This window comes from Primulina tabacum, chromosome 6 (assembly GCF_025594145.1).
Source record: "Primulina tabacum isolate GXHZ01 chromosome 6, ASM2559414v2, whole genome shotgun sequence".
Taxonomy (NCBI): domain Eukaryota; kingdom Viridiplantae; phylum Streptophyta; class Magnoliopsida; order Lamiales; family Gesneriaceae; genus Primulina; species Primulina tabacum.
This window is the reverse complement of record NC_134555.1, coordinates 28,100,541-28,126,004: the sequence shown is the minus strand read 5'-3', so window position 1 is coordinate 28,126,004 and position 25,464 is coordinate 28,100,541. Positions and strand designations below refer to the sequence as shown.

The window sequence follows — 25,464 nt, the reverse complement described above, 5'->3', positions numbered from 1 at the left end:
AGAGAGCATATAAATGGCAGATGAAGGCCACCATATCCACAAATTAAATTATAACCAATGGAATTAACAAATATTTCAATATTAGTACAACTGTGACTTAAGAATGGTTTAGATAAAGGAGCATCAGAAAATGCAGAAGCTCCAAATAAAAGGCACTACTTTTTCATAAAATATGTTGAACTGCTTGTTTATAATTCTCTTCTCCAGTTAACTGACCCTCCAATTAAATGTATGAATTCCTACACCAATTAGCTCCAATTCCTAAACCTAGACTCTAAATTGCACAATTTCTGGTAAAGTTCCCTGTGTATCACCGGCCATTTCTCATTTGAATCCATGGTGGTGGCATTACCTTCGAATTTTTCCACTTTTGCTGCCGGAAGTACTTCCTTCCCATGCTATAAGAATTCCCTCCTTGCATGAAATCAGGTCGCCCATTTGCATAGGAAATGTTCATTTCTTGTGAGTCAATGTCGGGTGTCTTTGAATGTTTTTTATCAGAGTGAGGAGGGGCATACTTAAGGCTATATTGTTCTGTTTTTCCCTCGGATTCACTCAATGGGGCAGATACAGCAGTACATGATGGCGGGTGTAAATTGCTACGAGGGTATGGGGGTAATGGAGGAAACGGATGGAAAGGCACACCTGGAGCTATAGTCCAACCGTCTGAAGTTTCTACGCAAACCCCAAATTGATGCATGACAGAAGAGGGAATTCCATAGGAGGTCGACATGTATGCATTATATCTCTGCTGTGAATCACTTAATACCATGTCATACGGTTGCTTTATGGATGCTTCTCTTTCTTGGCGATTAATGAGAGTTGAAGATGGATCAGATGGAACCATAGGACCATTACAGGGAGAAGAAAATCCAGGAGGGATATCATCATCAGTATTAAGCTTTCCATCACATTCCAAGTTGGTCCTAAGACTTGGATTCGGTCGCCCATCTGCAGGAATGTCCCATCGGCTCTTGCGCTTGCGCGTTTTTGTCCGGTCGGTTACACTGCCAACTGAATCAGATATGGGTTCTGGGCCAGAGAGATCAATTGTACAGGATGCAGCAACAGGCTGCTCCATACGACAATTTTTTGCTTCTGACAGTTTCCCACCTTGATTGCTCCAAAGATCATGCGACGTAGAAAGCCTATCATTGCTTGAAAGCTGAGGATATTCCATCCTTGCATCGTCTCTTTCTGTGCAGCTATTTTTTCTGAGAGATCTCGGAATCCATTTATCCCTGAAACTTCGGGCACTTTGATGGACCTGAGAGCAGTAAAGATCAAACTTCAGCCAGAATCAAAAAATAAGCGCTTACTCTGAGTGCAATTTTCTAAACATCTACGGTTGGATAATATTTAAACACCCATCCAAACATCCAGATAATTAGAAGGGCATTCACTTGCTTGATGGATGCTTGGTAGTTCCTGGATGCAGACAGATGCAGCACACTGTAGTCCATAAATACCGTAGAAACCACAAAACATGAAATTAACAATTAAAAGACAACTAATATGCAAGTAGAGAAATAGCTTAGCTTTCTGATTTAAAAAAAAAAAGGAAATAGCTTAGCTTTTGCCGCCAATCACACATTGTACCATCATCAGCCAAGCATGGCCATAAAATCAAGTTAAGGATTAAGGGGGTGGTGGTCGATGCAACACATAAAGCTCTTTTTCATAGGGCATGGGATTATTTTCTTTATCTCAATCAACAACCAGAAAAGAAAAGAAAACACAAACACACAGAAACAAAGGATTAATTTTAAGGGAAAAAAAAAGGGACTAGATTTTCTGCATTATAATAAAATAAAATAAAAAGTCTCAGCCTTTAAACATCTACAGTAAACATAAATTTAATAATATGTCGACACATAACAATTATATAGGCAGAAGATAAAGGGTAGTAAATATTAATCGAGCAATTTTGTCAAGAATTTTCACAAGCAGAAACGCCGTCAAATCTAGATAACCGACAGAATTATCACAAAATCACAGGTGGGAGAAAAAGATTGAAACTAACAACAAAATATAATCTGTCACGGTTTCCCTTTTGCTAGTTGTCCTTGGGACATGGCAATATTTTCAACCAAGATGCACAAATGCAATAAAAACTAATCACCGTCTTTCTGTCAGTTGTTGGCAGCAACAATACAAGCAAGCACCAGACTTGTGTGGAAAAGATGACATCGACACGAGCAAGTAAATTGACAACAGAATGGAAAAAAATTTCATTCATTATACCTGTTTGTCTGCATGTTCTGTCAGTGTTAATATTGAATCTTTAAAACTGCAAATGCAGAACAAGGAACACGTTAGAGAACTACAACACAACCACATAAGGATTACACGCACACCAATTATTTTAGCGAAAACATCATTTTCTCTTCCCGCTGCAGAGCAAAAAATTCTACCCTTAATTGATTTTCCAAGATGAGAAGAATAAATTTGCAAAACTGTGTTCGTTCTCACTAAAGTTTTAACCATCACCAGCAGAAAACTACGTAATTTACCAAGAACAGCGAACGCTATATAACTAATGTAGGTCTAATTCTAAAATTGATGTATTAAAAGGGCTCCGCCAGTTTATTGAATGGGAGTGCCATTTATATTTATTTGATATTTGAATACAGGAACAAAAAATAGAACACAGGTAGAGACTTCAGTTCATTCTGTTTACATTCCACAAGCATCCTGAGTTTAAACCTCAGCAATTTAGTGTGAACACAATCAACAAAAAGAATAAGCTGTCACGAACTCAAATATAAAAGCCAAAACAAGTCCATGAGTCACAAGTTTTAGAAGTATCTAGAAAGTGGGGAGGATATAAAAATGTGAATGGAGATAGTAGATTAGGCATTCTGTAACTTTTGTTTTCGGAGTGTTGAGACTAGCTTTTGCTAGGGAAGGGAGTGATATCCCGTTTACAGAGGATTACCTCTACGAACATTATTTCCATTACATATCATCATATTTCAGCATATTTCCTTCTTCATTTTGTTCAATTTGTTGTTAAACAATGATAATTGTGGTGGTTACAACTGTTCCGACCTGATGGATCAACAAAGTCGAGGAGTATTGATGGAAACCGCACAGTTCGAAGATAGAGTGGAGGCATTAAAACTATGTAGCGCGGACACTAATAAAATTTGTTTTCTGAAGTATCGGACATGTGTACGACACGGATACGGATACGACACGGGGATACGTGTAATGATCCGAATCCTTATTTTGAATGAAGTACAAATTAAGAGATAATTAAAAAGTTGTTAATTAAGTATTATTAAGGAATTGATAATTCGGGATCAAGCTGTTGGGATCCACCGAATTTAAAAAAAAGGATAATCCGATCTACTTTATATTACATTATCCCGAGAAAGCCAACTAGAAAAATGAGATTCTGACACGTGGCAGATAAGATTGATTCAGTTTTTCTGAACCAGTCCGGATGCAGCCTATAAATGGATGTTGATTTTTTTTGTTTCTACACCGCATTCTTCAAAGAGAGTTCTAACCATATACCTTAGGTTTTCTAGCCAGTTTCTAGAGCACTTTGGTGTCAGGAAGTTTCGAAGCTAGTGTCGACTCGAGGACAGGTCGGTGAACTGAGATCGAGATATCATCAGCGGGTTGACGACTGACGCAGGTATAACCGTAAAGCCTTAAATAGTGATTTAACGATCATTAGTGAGAACCTTGCAGCATGTTTGATCTCGTGTGATAGTGATTTCATTATATTGGTATTGTCTAGGTTCAGAGCTCTCTGTAAGATTGTTTCAGTGAGGTACATGATGTACTAACTGAAATATCCAAGCGAAGTATACACACTTATATGCTGCATATTTATCTGTTGCATGTTTATTAGTCTGTTTAGTATTGGTTCGGTTAAGGGCGCTACAATATGCATGTTGGTTATGGCAAAATCGGTGTCGTTGACTTTTTGCATGTTTGACCAGCCGGATACACCATGGACACGGCTAGTATACGCCATGGACATGGCGGGGACACGTTTTTGGATACGTTTCGAAAAAAAAAAATTTTTTTTTTGCATTTTCTTTTTAATATTTATATATTTTTTTAATAATTGTTGTATCCTAGCCGTATCGTGTCTTATATTTTCAAAATTTTTCTATATCGACATACCAGTATCGTATTCGATACGATATCCGTACCCGTATCATGCAACATAGTATTAAAGGAAAGGTATCAGCTTTACAGCAGATCTTTGTATAAGCCAGCAAGTCAACATGGGAGTTAACAGCAAATCACAAAAGATTAGTTGGGCAACTGATCAATGGAAGAATGGGGAAAGCACAAGACTCGCTTAGTTGCAGGCAACAGTCAAGTCAGTGGCATTGAGGGAGTTAAGTTCTTGGAACTCACGATGAAGATCGAAATGATGAAGGACCGGGTTATAAGGCGAGAAGTCGGGGATGCAAATAACTGGGTATCGGGAAAACAATGAAGAGACAGCAGGCGAAGAAGAAAACCAATTGGATCAAAATTATGGACTTGAGGCAAGGTTCTAAAATTTGCTAGGCGCTAGTCGGACGCTAAAGTGCCTAGGCGGGGACTAGTCGGGTCCATAATAAAAAATAATAAATCTTTATTGATGATAAAAAAAAATAGGAAATATGTTTAATAATTTAGTTATTGGGGATTAGGCTCATACCATCGACCAGCTAGCGGAGGGGAAAAATGAATCACCAAGTGGACCAAAAATGAACAAACTTGGCGTCCTAATTGTCGAGGAGAAGGAAAGTTACATGATCCAAGAGCAAGTGCAAGATGAGACTGCATCGGGCCTGGCCTTTGGAGTAGTCACACGCTCAAACCTCGAGGGGATCGAAGAAGAAAATAAAAAGGATGAGCAATACTATGGATTGGAATAATCTGAGTTTGATACGAGAAAACCAATTTGGATTGGGAGTAAACATATAAGAAGCAAAGCAAATAATGAGTTCGTACTGGAATCCATGGTGTTGAAGACTGGCATCATAGTGAAGATGGAACAAATCATATCGTCACGGCAAACATAAACAAGGGGGGCCAAAGGTTCCTTGAGATGCCGTGTGGTCAAACGAAACTTGGGGAGAAGAAAGATGAGCGACTTATAAGAGGTTTCGTTGAAATTGTTCGTTTGGAATTAGGTTTATATTCTATGGTTAAGATTTCGATATAGTGGCCGAAAAGCCATGCAGGATGGTTGGGTACGCGGCGTTGAGCAGGGATGCTGGATGCAAGAGGGTAGGGGGTTACAAATCGTGAAGACTAAGAAGAGGACAGCTCAAGAACAATGCATGGGTCTGGTGATTGATTGGCCCAAAGAAGAAACTTTGATTTGGGTAAGAAAAAATGGCCCGATTAAAGTAATGAGGGTTGAGGAATTGAGTTTTGATGGTGAAGGAGTAACCCTAAAGAAAGGCATGTGCTATTATATCCATATTAAGATTGGGCTAGACTGGAACGGGCTTGTATCCTACTGCCCTAATAGCTGCAGTATAGGCTGTGCCCAATCCATGTTTGCTTTAAATTTGAGCGAGGCAAGCCCATACACCAGACGGCACAAAAATCCGGAAGGGAGAAACACACTATGGAGTCCTCGTTTAACCAAAGGATGGACGCATAACAGTAGAGCAGCGGTCTCACAAAAAGGAATTGAAAAAAGGGAAGACAAGTGTTCAGGGCTTAAAGAAATTGAAAAGAAGCTGGCTGATCAAAGACAGAGAGGATAGGAAAGAGGAAAGTAGGGCTGAAAGAGCGACAAAGTTCCTGCGCCATGGAAGGGACCAGGGTAAAATCACTCGAACTACCTACAACTTCATGATGCTATCTGTTGACGAAATAATTGTCCTGGTATCTCATGATAATTTGTGTGATTCGAAAGGTCTAATTTTGAGCATACCTGTTTACCCCATGTTTCCTTATAACCCTCCGAAGCTAGTCACTTGGTTTACGGTTAAAAGATTTTGGGTTGCTATTAAAACGTTGGAGGCAGATTGTTATGCTTTCCCTCAATTTTAATTTTGGGAGAAATCGGTGATATTGTTTGTTTGATGGTCACCGGGTTTGCAACTAACTTCTATGAAGTCAAGAATGTTAAAGAAATCGAACCAGCATTAGGGAAGTCGTCTATTATCTTCGCAGCAACCATGGAAGATGGAATTACTTTTATCAGAATCATGGCCCCGCAGTCCTCTTTTACCATATTTAAGTTAGGGACGCAGAAAGATATCAAAAGTTTGGAAAATTGTTATTGCATACTGTTGTGCTTTATTGGGCAGCCGTGCTGATGGGGCACACTGTTCTCTATTCGTGTTCCTAGTGATTGAGGAAGGGCATGATGCATTGGGACTAGAGCTGAACAAGTTATCTTCATCTCTTAGCTTTGAGGACAAGGCTAATTTTGAAGACGATGGTATTGTTAGACCTGTTATAGGTGAGACTAGATCCAAAAAGCCCTAGAGTTATAAAGGCTTAGAAGATTTCATGCATTGTAACTAACTGAGCTAGACAATACAGAGCTTGTCTCAGGTATTTTTCTTATTGTTACTTCATCATATCAGCATACATACTTTTTACTTTATCGTGTTGTTCATTCTCTTATTAAGCTCGGGTATTGATATGATGAAATAACAGTAAAAAAAATCACAGAGACAAACTCTGTGTTTCCTAGCTCAGTTAGTTACAATGCACAATCAAAAATAACTGAATGAATAATAATTCCTCTCTCTCCCACATATTTATTTATTGCCTTCTTTCTAGACTCTTCTAAGGCTTTATAACTCTTGGGCTGTTTGGATCTAGGCCCACCAATAACAGGTCCGTAACACATACTCACATATAAAATTCCAAACTATTCACAACTGTTTTATTGGACGAGTGAGGCATAACAGACACATCATGGTCCTGGGATCTTATATAATTTCTATTCTTCCGTTAAGCCTAACACATTTTCTGAAGCAACAGCGCATACTGTAGCAGGATCAACAACAAGAAGGAACACTACACTATCAAATTGTTCATGACTCAAGCCTCTTGTAATTGAGACAACAAGTGTGCCTATAAACAAGCTATTAGCAATTGCGCTTTACAATAATTCATCGCTAATTTAACAGTAAGTACTCAACAACAAAGGTTGAGCATTAATTTTGTTGTTGAGCATTAATTTGTACTGTAAACATGTTCATCTCTCTCTGTCAAATACATGAACTCAGCGTCAATCATTTATACCCAAATAATACATCAATATCTTACATATTAAAACCACAGTCTGCAAGAGAATTATAAAATTTAAGTACATCAGTAAAATAGGTCAAAAAATATGCTGACCTCTCCACTCCTGGACGAGGTGGGCCTCCAGTTATGTGTTCCAATTTAAGAATCTCCCTTGTTGCCATATACTCAAGTATCTATCCAAACAACAATATCGAAAACCGTAAAACTCTATTTTATAGAAATAACAATTTGCTATAAATTATAGTTGTGAAGACTATCAGCATTTTCTACATGGCCATCAAAATTTGGGAGAAAAATTTTATAAACTATAGTTTCGTTCAACTCATTTGAGTTTGTTGATTTGTTCTGGACCAGTTTTTTACATTTTCACTCGCATAAGTTTCTTCAAAGGTACTCGAAAAATAATGTGTTCAGTTCTGTCAAGTGTTTAGCATGAGTAGACATTGTCAGCTGGCATTAGTAAATTTTCAATACTTCAATCACGCATCGGAATCCAAAATAATTTCATCAATTTGAAAAGCCTTTTCATCAAAACAATTGCTAATGATTCAATTTTCCAGTTCCTATATCAGTTTACTGCGTCAAATGGGAAGATTATTTGTATTTATATAGACATGTGGAATTTCAAGTCAGTTCCCGTATGTAGTCGACACAACCAACACCAACTTGTGTCCCTTCAACTTTGCAATATAGATGTGGATTTTTTAAAGCCTAAAGATGACAGACCTATGAATATATTTATTTACATGACATTTTCAACAACTACACATACAAATCAATTGTTGGCAATCTCATTTTAAAGCCCATTAACTTGAGTAGTTTGCCGTTTAAGTATATGTTCAAATACTGTCTGTTCGTGCGTATGTCCAAGTTTCATGCATGATCTCATGCGTAGAATATTATCACGTGTTTTGTTCCCTTGCGTATTTATGATTAAACAAGATTTGACCTAAAATAATAGATCAGAAGGAGCAAATTCTTTGGGTAATTAATTATGGTCACACTCAAATGATCAACTATTTGAATAAGCCTAAGTAGATATTAAATTGATTGCCTTAGCTCTTTTTCAAAGTTAAGTAACGATTCGTCATGATTCATGAAGTGAAGTAAAAGTTTATTCAGTTCCACCAAATTTACCTTAAGAAGCTTGCGCAAAATCGGAGTTTTGAGGAATTCCCTCCTACACTGCTTCAAAATGTTGTGTAGCATCTGCAAACCTATACATCAACAGTCATTGCTCTAGAAAAATTCAACGCACTAATGAAAAGCATCAAGATATATACTAGGAACAACAAACAGAACAACTACCATTCTTGTTAATTACATCAACCAGAACAGTCCGAGATTTCGTCTTCAGAAGTGCATCCAAGATCATTGAAAGATCTCGATTGCTGAAAATTTAAAATAAGAACATCAACTTCAGGAAATCTCGGTGAATGGTATATTTTTACAAGGTGAAATAACAAAACAGGATAACAAAGTGATGAATTTAGCAAAAGGATGTAAACTACCGAAAATTACCTCTGTATAGCTTCACCATGACCATTATTCCCTGATGCAGCAGTAAGAAAAAGAAGCTTCAAGTAGCCTCTTGATGCATCCTATCAAATTATAGAAGAAATTAAGACAAGAAACAACCGTCAACAGGCACGAATTAAGTGCAGTTGCACAATATCAATATAAATAATATCACCAACCAATAAAAGCATATATGAAGTCAGTAATTACACAAAAATTCTACAAATACTGAAATTGACAAAAATAGAAAACTGGGAATTAGAAAAAGAATACATCAATTGTTCTTTGCAAAATCGAGAGATTCAGAAATAAAAAAAGAATTATAGCACGGGATGAAGAACTTACTTTACGCTTGCTTATTCCTCCTTCAGGATCAAGCAATTCATTCAGTTTCTCCTCAACTGCAAGCATTTGGGTCAGTTATTGCAGAAAACCCCAACCATAACTACCATGAAAAGAAGTATAAAGCAGATGATTGTATACCTGTTTCAAAATGACTATTCAGGAAAAGTTCTGGTAAATTATCAGATTTATGGGGTGTAACATTTGACTTATCCACATTTGGAGTTCCTCTGTCACCCGCAACAATAAATTTAACATTCCCCATTTTAGTTGAAGTTGAGGTATGATGAGTCTTGGTGAGAGGATGTGCCTTTCCTTGGTCTTCTCTTCCTCCTGCAGCAGCATATTTCAACTTGCTCTTAGATTTGACCGCATTAGGCAGTGATTTACTATGTAATCCAGAAGTCGTTATCTGTCCATGAGCAGAACAGGATGAATTTTCAACTCTGTTTTGCGCATAAGAAAGCTCATTCTGGCCTAAAGGCTTCATACTGCCATCTGATTTTAAGGAAATTTTCATGAACTCGACAGAATAAGGCTTCGGGGAAACAATGCCCTCAGCCTCAAACTCAAAAGCAGCAGCCGAGGATCTGTTCAACAACTCTCCAGTTTCTTTGTCCATGTCCAACTGCCTGACAGCATCAGTTAAGCACCCTTGAGAAGAAGCAATGATATCACCACCAGCATTTTGAGTTAAAGCTTTAGAAGAGTTTGCTTCTTCAATGCTTTCCACAGCAGCATATTCCAACTTATTCATTTGATATATCTTTTCTCGGGATTCATTTGCAATTTCGTAGCCTCTCTCATTTAAGGAATTTGACATTATATCATTCCAATCATCATTCAGCTCTTTATCTTCGCAGATCATAAGAGGTTCTGAAAACTCATCATCAGAATCACCTTGAACAATTACTTCAGAATTTGATGGATCACCACCAATATAGCCCCGACAATTATGTGAACCACAGACACATTTTTTCGCAGCAGCACCAAATACACGTACATAGTTGTAATCAAATGTAACCTCTTCACCCTGGATTGCAAAATCGGAAAGAACACAGCATGTTCACTAGGAAACAACTGGCATAAATAAGCATTTCACCAAGGATGAAAACAATAAAATATTTAACCACCTTTATATCAGGCACTTCTATACTACTCAAAACCAACATGATGGTAAAGAAGAAGTAGACGAATCACCTCCCAAAAACCCACAAAAAAACCCAACATACTGTAATAAGTTGTTACAAAAGAAAGATGAAACTTGACTAGACATAGCAAAAAAACACAGTTTTATCACTACAGATATTACCTTCTGAATATCCTTCACAGCAAAGAGTCCAACACAAACTTCTCCATTCACCATCCACTATCAAGAATGCCAAAAGTACGCATAAATTATAAAACTGACGATTCCACAGAAAAAAGGCAGGACAATAAATCTAGGACAATGAAGTTGGTCGAGACTTATTTTGAGACATAATTTCTTAAAAAAATAAACATGAGTAATGAAATATATTTGTGAAAAGAACCGAAAAAGTGAATAAATTAATGAAAACGATGGGCCAAAAAAATTGAACCCAGATACATCTGAAATTAGCTCATAAAATAGCATCATAAACTAGATGTAGCAAAAATGCATAAGAACATCAGAGTGAATATTACAAGCACTCAGTGCACTGAATCAATAACAAGACAGCTTGCTAAACAAAATGCAAACAAGAGATTGTGGAAGGGAAATGGCACATGCCCAAGAAGGTAGAACATCAAATGCCCCACAGGGTGCATGAAAGGTCTGCAAAATTCCACACGTTTAATTCTATTCCCCACATTCTAAAACTTACAACTGCATGAAAGGTTAGCTCCCACAAAGTACCTTCTCAGTACGACAGTTAGGATCACAGCTGTGATTTATGAACCGGCCCAAGTTTCCTTTAGCACAAGCATCAATCACCTGAAAGAGGCATAAATAGACAGTATTAGAAGTATACATAAAACATAAACTAACAAAGGTAACAGCCTAAAAAAAATGAAAACACTAGACACCCTAAAAGGGGGCTGGATGATAATAGTATGGGATCGCAGTGGAAAATTTCCCTTAGTAAGCTAGACTCGATGCTTAGTAGAGAGAGCGCGAAGTTTTCTACCTGCGGCGGGTAATTTCAAATACGAAGAGATTTTGACCAGAGTTTATTTAGTTGTTACATAATAAAATTGGCCAGATACATCTACACCAACTTAACAGAAAAGTCTACTGCAAGACAACTTATTAAAACCTAAAACCAGTAGATGACGTTAAACAAAATAATTCAGTCCATCTTGTACAATTTTCTCTCGCAACCTAGACCAGTAAAAGACAAATGCTGGTTCCTTTTATACCATTTCCAACCATCCTCAACCTCTTTGGCCTGTAAATCTATTGTCCACAGACAACCCAACCAATTTGTGAGCCTCCTTACAGACATTCGATCCAAAACCAAATTTGCAGACAGTTCTAGGTGGACGGATATGTGGGGATCATAATTCTGACCCATACTTACAGCCTAGTCAATCAAAGGCGAGAGAAGAACAATAAAGTTAATAATACGATCATGGTTTATTTGTAATTGAAGACAAAACTGAAAAAACTTCACCAGAAACATAAGCTGCAGCCAAATTACAGTCAGCTCATTTACATTCGCATTCATGCTAAAATGTTTTGATCAAGCTAGTAAATGGTTCCGTACGATTGCTTTAGAAGATTAATAAAATCCAACGCACAAAGAATCACCAAACTTTGTGTTACAAAGCTTAAAATGAAGCCCCCTCATTCACAAATGAAAGAAACATATGAGCAATGTGTCACGGATCAAGCCAAGTCAATTGGTGAAATAAAGTGAGACAAAATCTTCACTGGCTTCTCAAATAGTTAAATATCCACAAACAATTAAGTTATCGATGAATTTTCTGAAGATCCTGAAGTGGCCTGAAGCTAAAATAATGAGCACTATAGCATTGGAACATGTGGAAGAATTTTCAAATTCACATAGAAACAAATGATGACGGTAAACCTCGCTGCCATTCAAAGTCATGAAGTAAAAATGTTTGTGGCCCTTCGAAGCATACTGTCTTTGCCTTGCTTGAAAAGCATGCACATCTAGTACCTGTAAATTAACCAAAAACCGATGCATCAAAACTGCAGTTTCATTCACGTTTCAAACAATAGAATCACAAACAATGAAACATTAGTTTGGAATCAACGCTTCTTCCCACAGCATCTCTTGGTTGGGGATATCAACTGTGGAAACTTAATCCTTATACTCACACACACAAACGTGTATGTGTATACCTACTAGGCTACTAGCTCGCTCTAACAAACAGAATGTCGACTTGGAGTAACATTAATTGACATCAATTGCCCAGATAACAAGTAAACAGAGGTTCTATTCAGTATTAACCTCTCCAACATATTCGATAAGGAACTGTCCTTCAGGAATGTCATCAAGTGCCTGAAGGCCATACCCCTTCTTTCCACACCTGAACCACTTCAGTTTCGCATACTTGCGTCTCTGAAACTGCAAGCAATTGCACATGGAGAATTCACTTTATAAATAACAACAAAAGATCCACACATATGTGAACAAACAGAAGTTAATGTACCTGTTGATTGGAACAAAGTTCACCGCACGGACAAGTTCCTTGAACACACTCAATGTTGAGTATTCTGTTTAAACATTTATTTCCACAACCCATTCTCCCATCCGAAGGTGGTTTGCAATGGCAAACCATTACCTGTTACGCACAAACAGAACAAGCAACAAAAAATAATTTAAGTGGATAACACTTTGAGTTCAATAATTTAAATGGGAACATACGTGTACGAATTAAAGTATACTGCCGACGCCTGGAGCTCAAAAAGTGATAAACACGCAGAGACACATAGACTTGAGATGTGAACAACACATTCACAGAGACCTTGTAATTATAAAAGGAACAAGTGCAGCGAAATTATTATCGCAGCAACTGGCTATCCATGGGTGTCAACATCAGAGGGTGTAGTCATCGAAAGGTTGAGGAAAAACCATAAAACAATCATTTCACATTTACGTATTCTCATCTCCAGTAAAGTTGTCAGAATTTTCAACAAAGCAAGAATAAAGATTCATTGCACGTTACTTGGAGAAAGGACAACGGCGATGAAAACCGTGAGTGTTAGGGAACACTAATAAATAGTCATGAAAACACGATGGAAGTTGAACTTAATTTTCTGGCAGCAAAGGATACCTTCATGGTTTGTTTTGTGGAAAAGGATGTCACATGAATGAAATTTTGTTGTTGGTAAAGAAGATTTTATTGATATTTCAGGCAAAAAAAACATTATAGATTGGAATGTTAGCGAATCTGTTGAGAGTAAAAACATTCATTAGGTGCATACATTATAAGCAGCAGAACAAATTCCAAAAACAAATTACAAAAACCAAGGAAAACAAAAACCGGTGGTTTCTCAACATTGAGTTTTGGTTTTAAAGAAACAGAAAAATGTGATGTGGTTTGCATTTTGAGATTTCTATGATCTAAACCGAAACCAAAATATATGCATATAATACGGGTAAAATCAGATTAATTTTATGCTGTTGTTCCTTCCATATATAAGTGTGTTGTTACTCTGGAGATAAAATATTGGAACTTATATATGTGTGTGTGCACGCTTATAAATGATGGATTATTGGTAATATGATATTGCCATCAGTTAGCAACTACAACTCATGGGAAAGTTCTGTCAAAAAGAAATTTAATTTAAACATATAAATATTTGATATCGGCAACCATAGAAGTGCCACACATATATCATGTATATCAATTTTTATCTCATTATATTTTCAAAAGCATGCTAAATTAATTAATTGTGAAACCTTTTATTATTTCAAATTTAAATGAACAAAAATGTCAAACAAATTAAGAAAAATCTTCAGCTTTAACAAAAAACCATGGGTTTCAGTTTGGCTTAGCTTTTTATTTATTTATATGAAACGATATTATATTAGGATAATAAAAGATAATAGTTACAAAGGGCGGACAAGATATTCGCAGGTACGCCAAAGATATTTGAAGCTCTTATTACATCAAGAGCATATAAAACCTCAATCTCTAACTAGATCTGATGTCGAAAAATTCTTAAATTTTGAATACTAGCTAATCCAAACCGAAGCCCTAAATCTGATCTTTTCCCAACATTCTTCCACTGACTCTTCTATATCATCGATAATCCCGTTGTTTCGCTCCTGACAGATTGATTAAAAGATACAATGGACTGTAACACTCCAAAAAGTAATCTCTCTCTAGCCAAAATAACGACCAAAATCTAAGTAAACAACTCACGTACTGATCTTGAAGCAACCCACACCAAACCCAACTCCTCCAGAGCTTTGGACCAAATACTAGTCGTGAATGGACAATGCATAAGCATATGATCTTGAGTCTACTCCTCCTTCAGACAAAGTACACACCAATTCGGACAGAGTGTACAAGAAGGCCATCTGTTTTGCAACATATTAATACTTGAACCATATGTGTGATCGGTATTTTCCAAATAAATTGAAAAGAAAGGAATACAGGAAGTCCCCCCCCCCCCCAAAAAAAAAAAACCCCCCATTATCCTCACACAATTGACCACCACCTGGGCATACGACCGACGTTCATAAGTCTCATAAGCTGCAATGTCAACAGAATCAACCACTAATTGGATATCTATTATGCCAACTAGGGATGGAACTTGCATCACATTGTTAATTAAGCCCCCTTAAGGTCGTTTCACTTTAATTTTAGCTGCCGACAAATCCTTAAACCATGTAGTGTCATTGCTTATTTCCAACAAGCCACCACATTTGTCCCCAATATTCTTGAAAAAATAAGTCCATGTGTATTAAGTTACATCCCCAATATTCTTGAAAATACGTTTTGACCACGTTCCAAGGTAGTCCAAAAATCCTGACCCAACTATTACACCATTCATACACCAACTCCATTCTATTAATTTCCTGGTGACCCTCTTTCAAGAAAACATCTCCTCATTTTCAGTTTGGCTAAGTTTCAACTTACTATATTCTCTGTTTGATTTATATTTGCAAAAAAACCAAAACCGAAATTGATGTTTTCAATTTTTCCATTCCAAAATGCTCACATATTAAACATGTACATCCCTGATGATCATAAGTGTAAATGGAGATATTTTCGATGCATAATAGCAATTAAAACAGGCTTCAACATTGTTAACAGATGCTTATATAAACCAGTATTTACATAAGGGTCAATAATTCAACATAAATCCAGGCAATCAGAAATTTAAACTTTCAATCTACTAAAGTTCAGAAACAGCAACCACGAGACACCAACAAATATACGCTGGTTCTTGGTAAAAGGGATCATAACTAAGTTGAGATACAGTTGTATGAGTGAGAAGTGTTAGCATTAAGCATTTTTTGTATAGAGTTACCATCTTGGTCTTGTGAGCCGTGAGGAAACTGAAATCGTAGTTAATTACGTACATAAAATGAATTCAATTAAGATAAACATAAAATACATATTAATGAAGACAATAAATTCAATTATCAATTATAAAAGAAAAGCATAGAAGAGAAGTCATAATAATTCAAATTTTAAGCAAAATAGTGAAATTGAACTAAGCTAAGTATTCACCTCGTCCACAGATTGAGTTTTGCGGCTTCGGTGTAGAAACAAGTTTGACTTAATAAGTGACCAAGATGACTGTTGAGAAACTGTAAGACATATAAAACAACATTCATGTCCCAATCAAAGCATGTCAATCAAGAAATACATGTGAAATTCAAGTAAGCCAGTATATAAATGTTGCCACATCATCAGGTGAAAGAATACCATTTGATTGGTTTTGATTAGAGTTGAGGAAAGTATCACAACCATCTTCCTCACAAGAAGCATCGGATATTTCCAGCTCAACGTTGATTTCTGCATTTGATTTCTCTTGAGGAACCAAGCAATCAGCAAAATCTTTATCTGTGTTGTCTTTGCAGGTCCTTTAGCAGGAAAAATGACAATGTATTAGTTACCACCAAATTAAAAGGATTGAATCAACATCGAAAGACATATACTAGTACATCACAGCAAGTCACGTTACACAATGCTTTATTTCATGATGATTAACGCTCAAGTGTGGTGGTCCTCGATGTTTTAAAACTAACTGTATTCAGTACCTTGAGTTACTTCTAAGCATGTGAATTTTATTTTTAGCTTCTGGCAAGTATTGAAGCAGACCAATTTATTCAATGAGATCAACCTTCTATTGACCAACATTATGCTAGCATCTAGCATCCATCAAATTTTTAACATCAATCCTACTCAACAATTGAATAAAAGAACTATATTTCAAAATCCTATAATATTTGAGCTTTAGTATTAGAGCCAGTTTTGAAGACAATTGGCTCGGTTTTCAACCACGGCCAGCTTGGAAACTTTATTTTTAAAATTAATTGTTTCTTTTGTGAGGTGATATTTTTTTTATGTGATGTGAGAAAAATTGAGAAAATTATTATTACAAACGTGTACAAAGATATTTTTAATTTGGTAAAAATTATGAAACAAATTAAATGTCTCAAAAACTTTAAGAATATGCAGTTTAGCAAAACACATTTTCAAAAAAAAATATTGGTCAAAAACAACTCTTGGAGCATCAGATTTGGAAGTATCGAAAAAGAACCAAACACCATTTAAATTAGTATCAGGTTAAACGACTGGTGAGTTAGCTAAATAAATATCTGAAAATTGTTAGGTGGAGAAAAAGATCAAATTCAATCAATGCATAATATAAATGTTCCTGCATGTGAAAGGACAATAGAAAATAAATTCTTGAAATCACTCTTTGAAAACCAACCAACAGTAGCATTCATTATGACTTACCATTCACAGTTAGTTTCTTCAATTTGATCAGCAAGTGTAGCCGGAATTCGACGCCACTTTTCGCAATCATCACAAAGCACCCAAGCATTCCTCATTGGAACATATTGTTCCCTTACCTCACCCACTGAAAAAGGCAAGCTGTCTATTGGCCCACATGAACCTTTGTTAATGGATTCAGTTTCTCCAAAATGAGCTGATACTCGATTTCCTACAAGTTAAAGATTGCATCAAAAATAAATGAGACAGGAGGACTGAAGGCAAGGCTAAATGTCCTAATATGTACTACGTGTATATATATATACACACACACATATATCAGGGAATATTCTTTTTCAGAGATTATTATGGAGAGAGGAGATTTTCTTAAATATACATCAAAATATGCAAACTTAATGCATTCAGATGACTTTTCACCAGAATAAGAATGCAGCTACTATCACTTTTCTCACCAGGTTTAGGCTTATGACCGGACTTGTTTTGAATTCCGTTTTTTTTCGAGACTATATCTTTTTGGCCAAGTAAATCCAAAATTCTGAATGTGCTCTTGCTCCTTCCATTTGCGCTAGAAAACTTGGGCAAACTTTGCCCATCAGTAGAAGGAAGCAATGTGTCGCAGACATGTAAATTAGATGGCTCAATTCTAGATGAAGGATTCTTTTCGGTCAAGCAAGGTTTTGAAAATGAAACAACAGACACCTCGTTACAAGAAGTGGCATAACTCACTTCCTGTTCTAGTACAGCTGCTGCAGGCATGTCAGCATTTAATTTTTCATCCTTAGGGAACTTATCGTTCTTTTTTCCTTTCTTAGATTTGCTTTGCCATACTTTTAAACGTGAAACATCTTCAACAGAAACACAATCATTTGACATAACTGAACTACCTTCCATATTCGATATAACCTTTCGAGAGAGTACACAATCAGGTTCCGAGTTTATGACTTCTGAATCAGGGGAGGTTCCAGGATCCAAACTCATGTTCTCAATAGAAGCTTCCAACCGATGAACCTCCAATTGGTTAACAATTAGTTGTTGATCCTTTGAAGTACTTAAGCTTGACTTTTCAACAGTGTCCCGGACATCAAATTTCGTTCTCGAAACAGAACCATCAGATGACATCATGTCCTCTAATTTTCTTGCTGGCGATACCATATCTCTAGGCACTTCTTTCTCCAACCTGATTTCTGTAGCATTAAATTTTTTAGTAACATTCACCAAGCTGCAGATTTGATTGCCAAATTTAATTTTCAAAGAGAAAGGACCAGGTGGAGGAGTGCCAGGCTTTCCAATTGATTTTTTACCTTTCTGGTTGCTCATAGATTTCCTAATCCCTTGGCCACCTGTTACTCTTCTCGGTTTTCTTTCTTTATTAATATTTAGCTCAAGACCACTGTTTTCATTAAAATCTGGTAAGATATTCCCCGTAAATCCCCAACCAGAAGATCTAGATCGCGTGGCCAACAAACTTCTTCTTCTTCTTGAAATTTGCAATGAGGTAAAATTCAATACTCTCTTTTTGTTCGATTTCCTCTTGTAATTTCTAGGTGGTTTAAGAGTGTCATTGTTCATATCTGATTTAGCGTTGTGTGCGCTCCTCCGAGCAGATGTGTATACAATTAGAGGATGGTCTTGTTTGCAGGTCTCGTCACTTTGGACCACAGCCTCAGCTTCACCATCCCTTTCTGTAGATGGTTCAGCGATATCTGAAGAATCAGAAGGATATAAATTACTATCACATTTCCCCGTGTCAGGTCTCTGCCCAAGCTGGTCAGCATTTCCAATGGAATCAAAAGCATCGGTTTCAATGGTATATTTCGCTGCATCAGCCATTTTCTCAGGACTCTCAGAAAAACTGATGGCATCGAAAGCCGGAAGAAGAAGATCGGCACCTGAAGCATCTGGTTTAACCATGCTCACGGATGATTCATCAGTTCTCATGTAGGAGGATTCATTATGTACCGTAGAAACAGATAATTTTGCAACAACTATATCAAGTTCGATCACAGATGACTTCTCCTTGATGTCACCAATGCTTTTACCAGACAATGTCTCGTTAAACATATTACCCTGTACAACAATATTTAGATACGACAAGAAACCTTGATGTGCATTCCGTTACAGACTCTTTACCATAGATTGACAGCATAAATAATTTTAAACAATTATATGAACAAATGATTGTTGAAAAAAATACATTAACCAAATGATTTAAATATATAAATAATGACGAACTTACGAACCGATTCAGAAATTTTCAAGAAACAAAAAAGATGAATTAATAAATACTAGCTCCTTGGTCACATGCACGGGTGTGTAAAACACATTTTTATATTATGATGATTTCCAATAATAGTCGAAAAACTGAAATTGGCATATGGTTTCAGGGTTAAAAAACGATATCATATCATTCCAAGTTATTGAAACAGAAACCCCAGACTGCATATTTTATTTAGTACAATTTGTATATCAGCACATCATTCTCTATCAATATGAATTTATAATTAGTTGATATTGGACGTTAATGTGGCTGGAAAAAAAAAATCAAAATGGTAAAGTACTCCCTATAAATACAAAATAAATCTAAAACAAACAAAATACATGCCAATAATGAAGAGAGAGTAAATAATCAACCAAAGTGTAACGGAAAACATGTGCATAATATTTACAATCTTTTGGTATTACCTTAAAATTTCTCATTGTCCTTCTATGCATCAAACCACATTAGCATATTGATTAATTTATATGTGAGAAGCTTAGGTTCAAGCTATAACTATTTTGTGTATAATTAATTGGATGAAGTAGACGATTTTTTATAAAATAGAACTTCGACAATTAAAGAAAAAAATATACTAATATAGTTATGACAGAAGTGTAATTATATATTAAGATCAATTAAAATAGTTAAGATGTGTTAAAACATTTCACCAGTGTACAGTGTACACCCAAAAAAAAAAGAAGAAGAATAACATCATGGGAATGGATATGCTCACCGTACTGCAATGCAAAGAAGTCTATCTACATAAAGGAATGGATTTAAAATAATTAGGAGTGAACATAGAAACAAAGCAGCATTACTAACAGTATTTGTTAAAAGGAAATTGGACCAGATCAAAGCATGAATTTAGTAGTAAGATCAACAAAAAAGGATTGTAAATTAATAATGAATAATGAAAAGTAACTATAAAACAGAGATAAAAAACCGATTAGCGGCGGTAAGGGAAACAAATGCACATCATAGGACAAAACTTACAATAAAACTATATCAATTCCACCAAATTTTGCCTTATCAACTTCAATGATAATTGACAACAAATGAACCAAAATTGTCAAAACTATGGAAGAAGAATAAATTTGTTTACACTGTGTAATTAGCAGATCAGACAACAAAGCATTGAATAAAGGCAATGAAATATATAAAGTGGCACAACAGAATGAAAAGAAGTTAAACTGCCCAAATTACATACAAAACTTCCAGAACCCTAAAAGGGTGAAAACCACTTAAAATCACAAAAGACCGGTAGTTCTTACCTTTATGTCTTCTCCTCTTCACTATCATAGAGGCAAAAATTTCAAAATAATACGAGAAAATAAGCTAATTCTCAAAAAAGTGCAAAAGAATTTACTTAAGAAAATTACGGCATACCATATAAAGAAATCAAGATGTCACCCCATGACTTTCTCACAATCTCCATTGTTCTTTATAATATTTTTCCATTCTTTAACCACAATCTAAATGCAAACTGAAAAATAAAAAAAAAATCCTGGTACGATAAATATGCAAAAATATTGGGTCATTAAAATATACATGTCTCCCCACCAATTTATTTTAATTGGAAGGAGTTTGACTCTTTAAATTTGGTCAAAGTGAGTTGACTTAAAGGGCAAAATGGTCTTTACATATATTTGTTAAAATAAAATAAAAAAAATAACATCATATTTTGATCCAATCCAAATTCGAACCATGTGTTTGTCCCTAACACAATATTTTACCACTACACTATATCATGTTTGATTGACTATTTGCGAAAATAATAAATACATATTATATATGGGTCGAGTTTTTTCACATCTGGGTCGAGTGGGTTGAGTTTTTCATATTTGGGTTGATTTTTTCATATTTGTGTTGACCTTTTCACATTTTGGTCAACATTTTCTCATTTGGATCGAGTTTGGGTCGAGTTGTTCATATTTGGGTCCAGTTTTTCATATGGGTCAATGTTTTCATATTTGGGTCGAGTTTTGCACATTTAAGGTAAATTTTGGGGGGGAGTTTTATATCTGAGTTGAGTTTGAGGTGGAGTTTTTATTTTTATTTGGGTCGAGTTTTTTCACATTTAGGTTGAGTGGGTCGAGTTTTTCATTTTTGGGTCGAATTTTTAAAATTTTGGTCGACTTTTTCACATTTTGGTCAACATTTTCACATTTGGGTCGAGTTTTACACATTTTAGGTGAAGTTTGGGTTGGAGTTTTATGTTTGAGTTGAGTTTGTGATTTGAGTTTGAGGTGGAGTTCTTACTTTTATTAATTTAAGTTTTTATTTTTATAAACAGAATAGTTAGGATCACTGTCTTTTTTCGATGAGAACTTAATTGAATCCCAATTACCTCGTTCCCCCAAAAATAATCACTCGCACAACTTGTTTTAGAGCAATATAAAGGTTGAAAATTTGATGATATGCCTAATTGTGGAAGAAAATATGCAAATGGACGGTATGCATCGGCACTGCAACTACTTAATTAATGAGATTCTTAAACTACTTGAACAGTGATCCCTTTTACTTTTCCATCTCAGACATCCCAAAATAAATTAAAATCATTGAAAAAGAGGAAGGGCAGGGCCAGAGGTATGTTTCGAAGACGGGTTAAAACACAAAATTTATCATTGAGAAAGCAAATTAAATATCCACTGCAAAACTCAGAAACTAAATTAAACACCATTGAATCAAAATAATTCACCCCGTCAAACCAAAGACCTGGCCGCTAGTAAAAGTGAGAAATTAATATCACAATGTTCGTTGAAATCAGTACTCGGGAAGAAACAAAAAAAAAAGCGAAAAATAACCTCTACGATTCCAAGGCAATTGAATACGAAGTCTCTGCGAATGATTTCTCCTTCAATTTCGTCCATTTTCTCCTTCGAGACTGAATCGTACGCCAAAATTATTTCAATTGAAGCCGGGGAAGGGACGACGAAAGCAATGGGGGTGAAGATTTCGAGGGAAACGGAGGCGTGGCGAGAGGAGGCAAACTGCTACCCACGAAGAAGAGGAAGAAGAAGAAGAGGAAGAATGGGAGAATGGAGAACTTGTTTTAGCCACGGTAAGAGATCCAGTCAAATAGAAGTAGGGTTAACTGCGAAAGATTTGGGTCAAGAGACCTCCAGATAATTTCATTTAAATTATACCTCTTAAATCATTAAAATATTAATTTAAATAATAAAAAAATTAATATATATACTTAACTTTCTTGGGTCATTAAAATATGAGTAGGTCTCTTGTGAGACGGTCTCACGAATCTTTATCTGTGTGACGAGTCAACCCTACCGATATTCACAATAAAAAATAATACTCTTAGCATAAAAAGTAATATTTTTTCATGGATGACCCAAATAAAGTATCTGTCTTACAAAATACGACCGTGAGAACATCTCACACAAATTTTTTCCTTAAAATATATATGATCATCCACCGTTTTATTTAAACTGAAAAAATACACAGTGGAAACACACCTTATTAAATAAATGAATTGAGAAGAAATCATAAGTTTGCAACTAATTAATGATTTACATGTTATTTTAGTCAACAGTAAAATTCAATATAATATAATTTGTATAACATGTATTATAACGTAAAAAGATTATTTGTTTAAAAATTGTTGTGTATTTCAAATCTAATTGAATTTATAATTGTTGCAAAATATTAGTAATCAATCTTATAATTTTTTTATAAATTTGATATTGAGAAAAAGAACTGACATCATTAAAAAGTTATTAAAATAAATATGAAATATTAGTAATCAATCTTATATTTTTTTATAAATTAGATATTGAGAAAAAATATAACATAAAATTGATGTCATTAAAAAGTTATTAAAATAAATATGAAATAAAGAAAATATATATAATACATAGCGTTGATCAACATTTTTTACCACTTCTGATTTATACGAAATAAAAATATTATAAAAATAATGCATTTTTCAAATAATTGTGTCAATCATTTTTCCTTTATATTTTTCATTTTTCCCTCTTTCACGATTTTTTCCTTTGTCATCCTCCTTTTCTTCTTTGTGGAAGAAACAATATTCTCATCATCTTCGATAGCAATTCTTATGATGTCGCCATCAATTATTTGCATTTTCATATATTTATTCTTTAATGATTTTTTTTTTGGACGACTTCTCTTTTTTTTTTTTGTATTTTTTTATACTGAAAGTATTTCCTTGCGAGAGTATCAATAATTTCATCATCTTGAATCTCCATTATTGTATTGTTGTCGTCTTCAATTACTTGTATGCCAATATTGTTAATGATCGATACCTTTGTTGGATCTCCTATTTTTTTAATTTATTGTTATTCGAAATCTATTGATATATTTTTGCTTGCAATACTTTCGTCGTTCAAATTTGTGATTGTATTTTGAATGCCTTCAATTACAAAATGCTAGCCTTCCGTCTTTTATTTCAATCGACTTGTCCATTTTGAGAAGAAATGTATATTCTTCTCTATTTAGTGTTTCTAAAAGCTTGTAGTATATTGAAGTGTTGTCGTCCATAAATAACGAATATTTTATTAATAATTAGTAATAATATGAAACGTCTACTACTCGTTTTTCTTAAAAATATACTAGATATTTGTTGGAACTTTTTAAGTTCGCAATCTTGATTTTGATGATAACAAAACTTGTTAATTGTGTTACTAATAATCTACCTTAGTGTGCAGCATCTAGGATCACTCACGAGTTTTTTACATCGCAAACTGAAGACCCAACTGATCGCACAAAATGAATCAGTCTAACTGTTGCGTCAATTGAGCAATCCAGCTGATTGTCCAGTTGATAGGGGGTTCAGCAGGAGAACCTCAGAAGCCTGGCCAGCCGAAGGAGTGTTCCACTGATGAAGAAACCCAGCTGATCAGTCCAACTGAACAAGAGTGAAATCAGTTCCACTGACGAGTCAACTGATTTCACCAGCCCAACTGAAGATCAGTTCAACTTACCAGTTCGAAGCATCAGTCGGAATCTTTCAGTTATGGATGAAGACAGACTCTTTCAGTGGAATCCAGCTGTACGTGAAGGTACAAAGCCATTGTCCAGTCAAAGGACAATAATGGACGTTACATCAGAGCATTAAAAACAAAACGTTTCAGAAGGACAGTCGAAAAGTCGAGACACAAAATCCAAGAACAAATTCAAGATGCAACGGATACAACAAATGAGTCTCAATGTACGATCAGTTTTCCCGCATATATAAAAAAAAGATCAGTGAAGACTCAACAAGAACAAGAACAACAAGAAGAAGAGTGAGCAAAAAGAAGTTTATAAGCATATACGAGAGAAAAGAAAGGGCACACTCATTGCACATTAGCTTTCAGAAGCAATCAGTCCAGAGGGAACTCTTCACAGTTATATCAGCTTAGATTAGAAGCTTATTTCTCTCAGTGTGTGAGAACATCCTTGTTCAGTTCTCACACACAAACACTCTTAATCACTCAAATACAGTCTTGCACAAAGACGTTAAACTTGTGTATGTAGTCTTTCTCACATAGACATTAAAGGAGTGTTGACTGGAAGGTGCTGCCTTCAGTCTAGTCTAGGAGTTCAGTTTAGGCAGTAGTGTAAGTTCTAGCTGAGTGGGTTTGTACAAAGAGTTGTATAAATCAAAGTCTTCTAGTGGATCCTACCCAAGGCGGTAGAAGGGGTGATGTAGGAGCAGTTGAAGTCTCCGAACATCCATAAACATATCTTGTGTATTTAACTGTTAAACTATTGTTTTCAAAGTGTTTGGATCAGTTAGAGTATCCGTCAGTTCAGTTGTCACCATAACTGAACTGATGAATGCAAAAAATAATCTATCATTTTTCGGTTATTCAGTTTACATAAGATAAAATATTTTCTAATATAACAGTCTTCTTCACGAAGGATTACTTCGAGTTTCTTCCGCTTGGTTTTAAATCAAACTTAATTTAATTCATCGGTGTTATTATTCTTTGAACACGAGCTATTGCAGTTCATTGGAGAATATTTTGTTTGAAGCATCCAAAAGATGCTCAGCAGACGTTCTTTCAATTGGTATCAGAGCAGGTTGTTCTAAGAAGAACATTTGAAGAAAACTGTGTTTTAAAATTTTACTTTAAAATAGTTTTAAAAGCTATTTATAAGTATTTCATACTCTTTTCAAAACTATGTGAAAATATTTATATGTCGCTCTTTAGTAAAGCGTTGAGAGGATTGGCTCTGCA

At 35.4% G+C, this 25,464-nt stretch overlaps 1 protein-coding gene and 1 long non-coding RNA gene across 6 annotated transcripts; both read right to left on the bottom strand.

Annotated features, from left to right (window-relative positions):
- LOC142549216 (histone-lysine N-methyltransferase ASHH2-like) lies at window positions 1-22,334 on the bottom strand. Of its 5 annotated transcripts, XM_075658049.1 has the most exons (19): window positions 22,069-22,334; window positions 20,651-20,747; window positions 17,460-18,710; window positions 17,011-17,218; window positions 15,973-16,130; window positions 15,775-15,854; window positions 12,739-12,870; window positions 12,537-12,653; window positions 12,150-12,242; window positions 10,976-11,053; window positions 10,412-10,468; window positions 9,241-10,132; window positions 9,103-9,158; window positions 8,761-8,840; window positions 8,548-8,630; window positions 8,377-8,456; window positions 7,333-7,412; window positions 2,245-2,290; window positions 1-1,267 (listed from the first exon to the last, which is right to left on the bottom strand). In XM_075658049.1, exons 2-19 carry the CDS (start codon window positions 20,697-20,699, stop codon window positions 311-313), a joined length of 4,497 nt encoding a protein of 1,498 aa, XP_075514164.1. In that variant the 5' UTR covers window positions 20,700-20,747; window positions 22,069-22,334; the 3' UTR covers window positions 1-310. The 5 variants fall into 5 exon arrangements, with proteins under 5 accessions (XP_075514164.1, XP_075514161.1, XP_075514162.1 ...); XM_075658046.1 differs by lacking the exon at window positions 20,651-20,747 and having other exon boundaries at window positions 17,460-19,074; XM_075658047.1 differs by lacking the exon at window positions 22,069-22,334 and having other exon boundaries at window positions 17,460-19,074.
- LOC142549217 (uncharacterized) lies at window positions 2,381-7,324 on the bottom strand. The gene is made up of 2 exons (XR_012821133.1): window positions 4,969-7,324; window positions 2,381-4,835 (listed from the first exon to the last, which is right to left on the bottom strand). It is a non-coding gene; the product is annotated as an uncharacterized LOC142549217 (long non-coding RNA).
- Window positions 22,335-25,464: the final 3,130 nt, after the last annotated feature.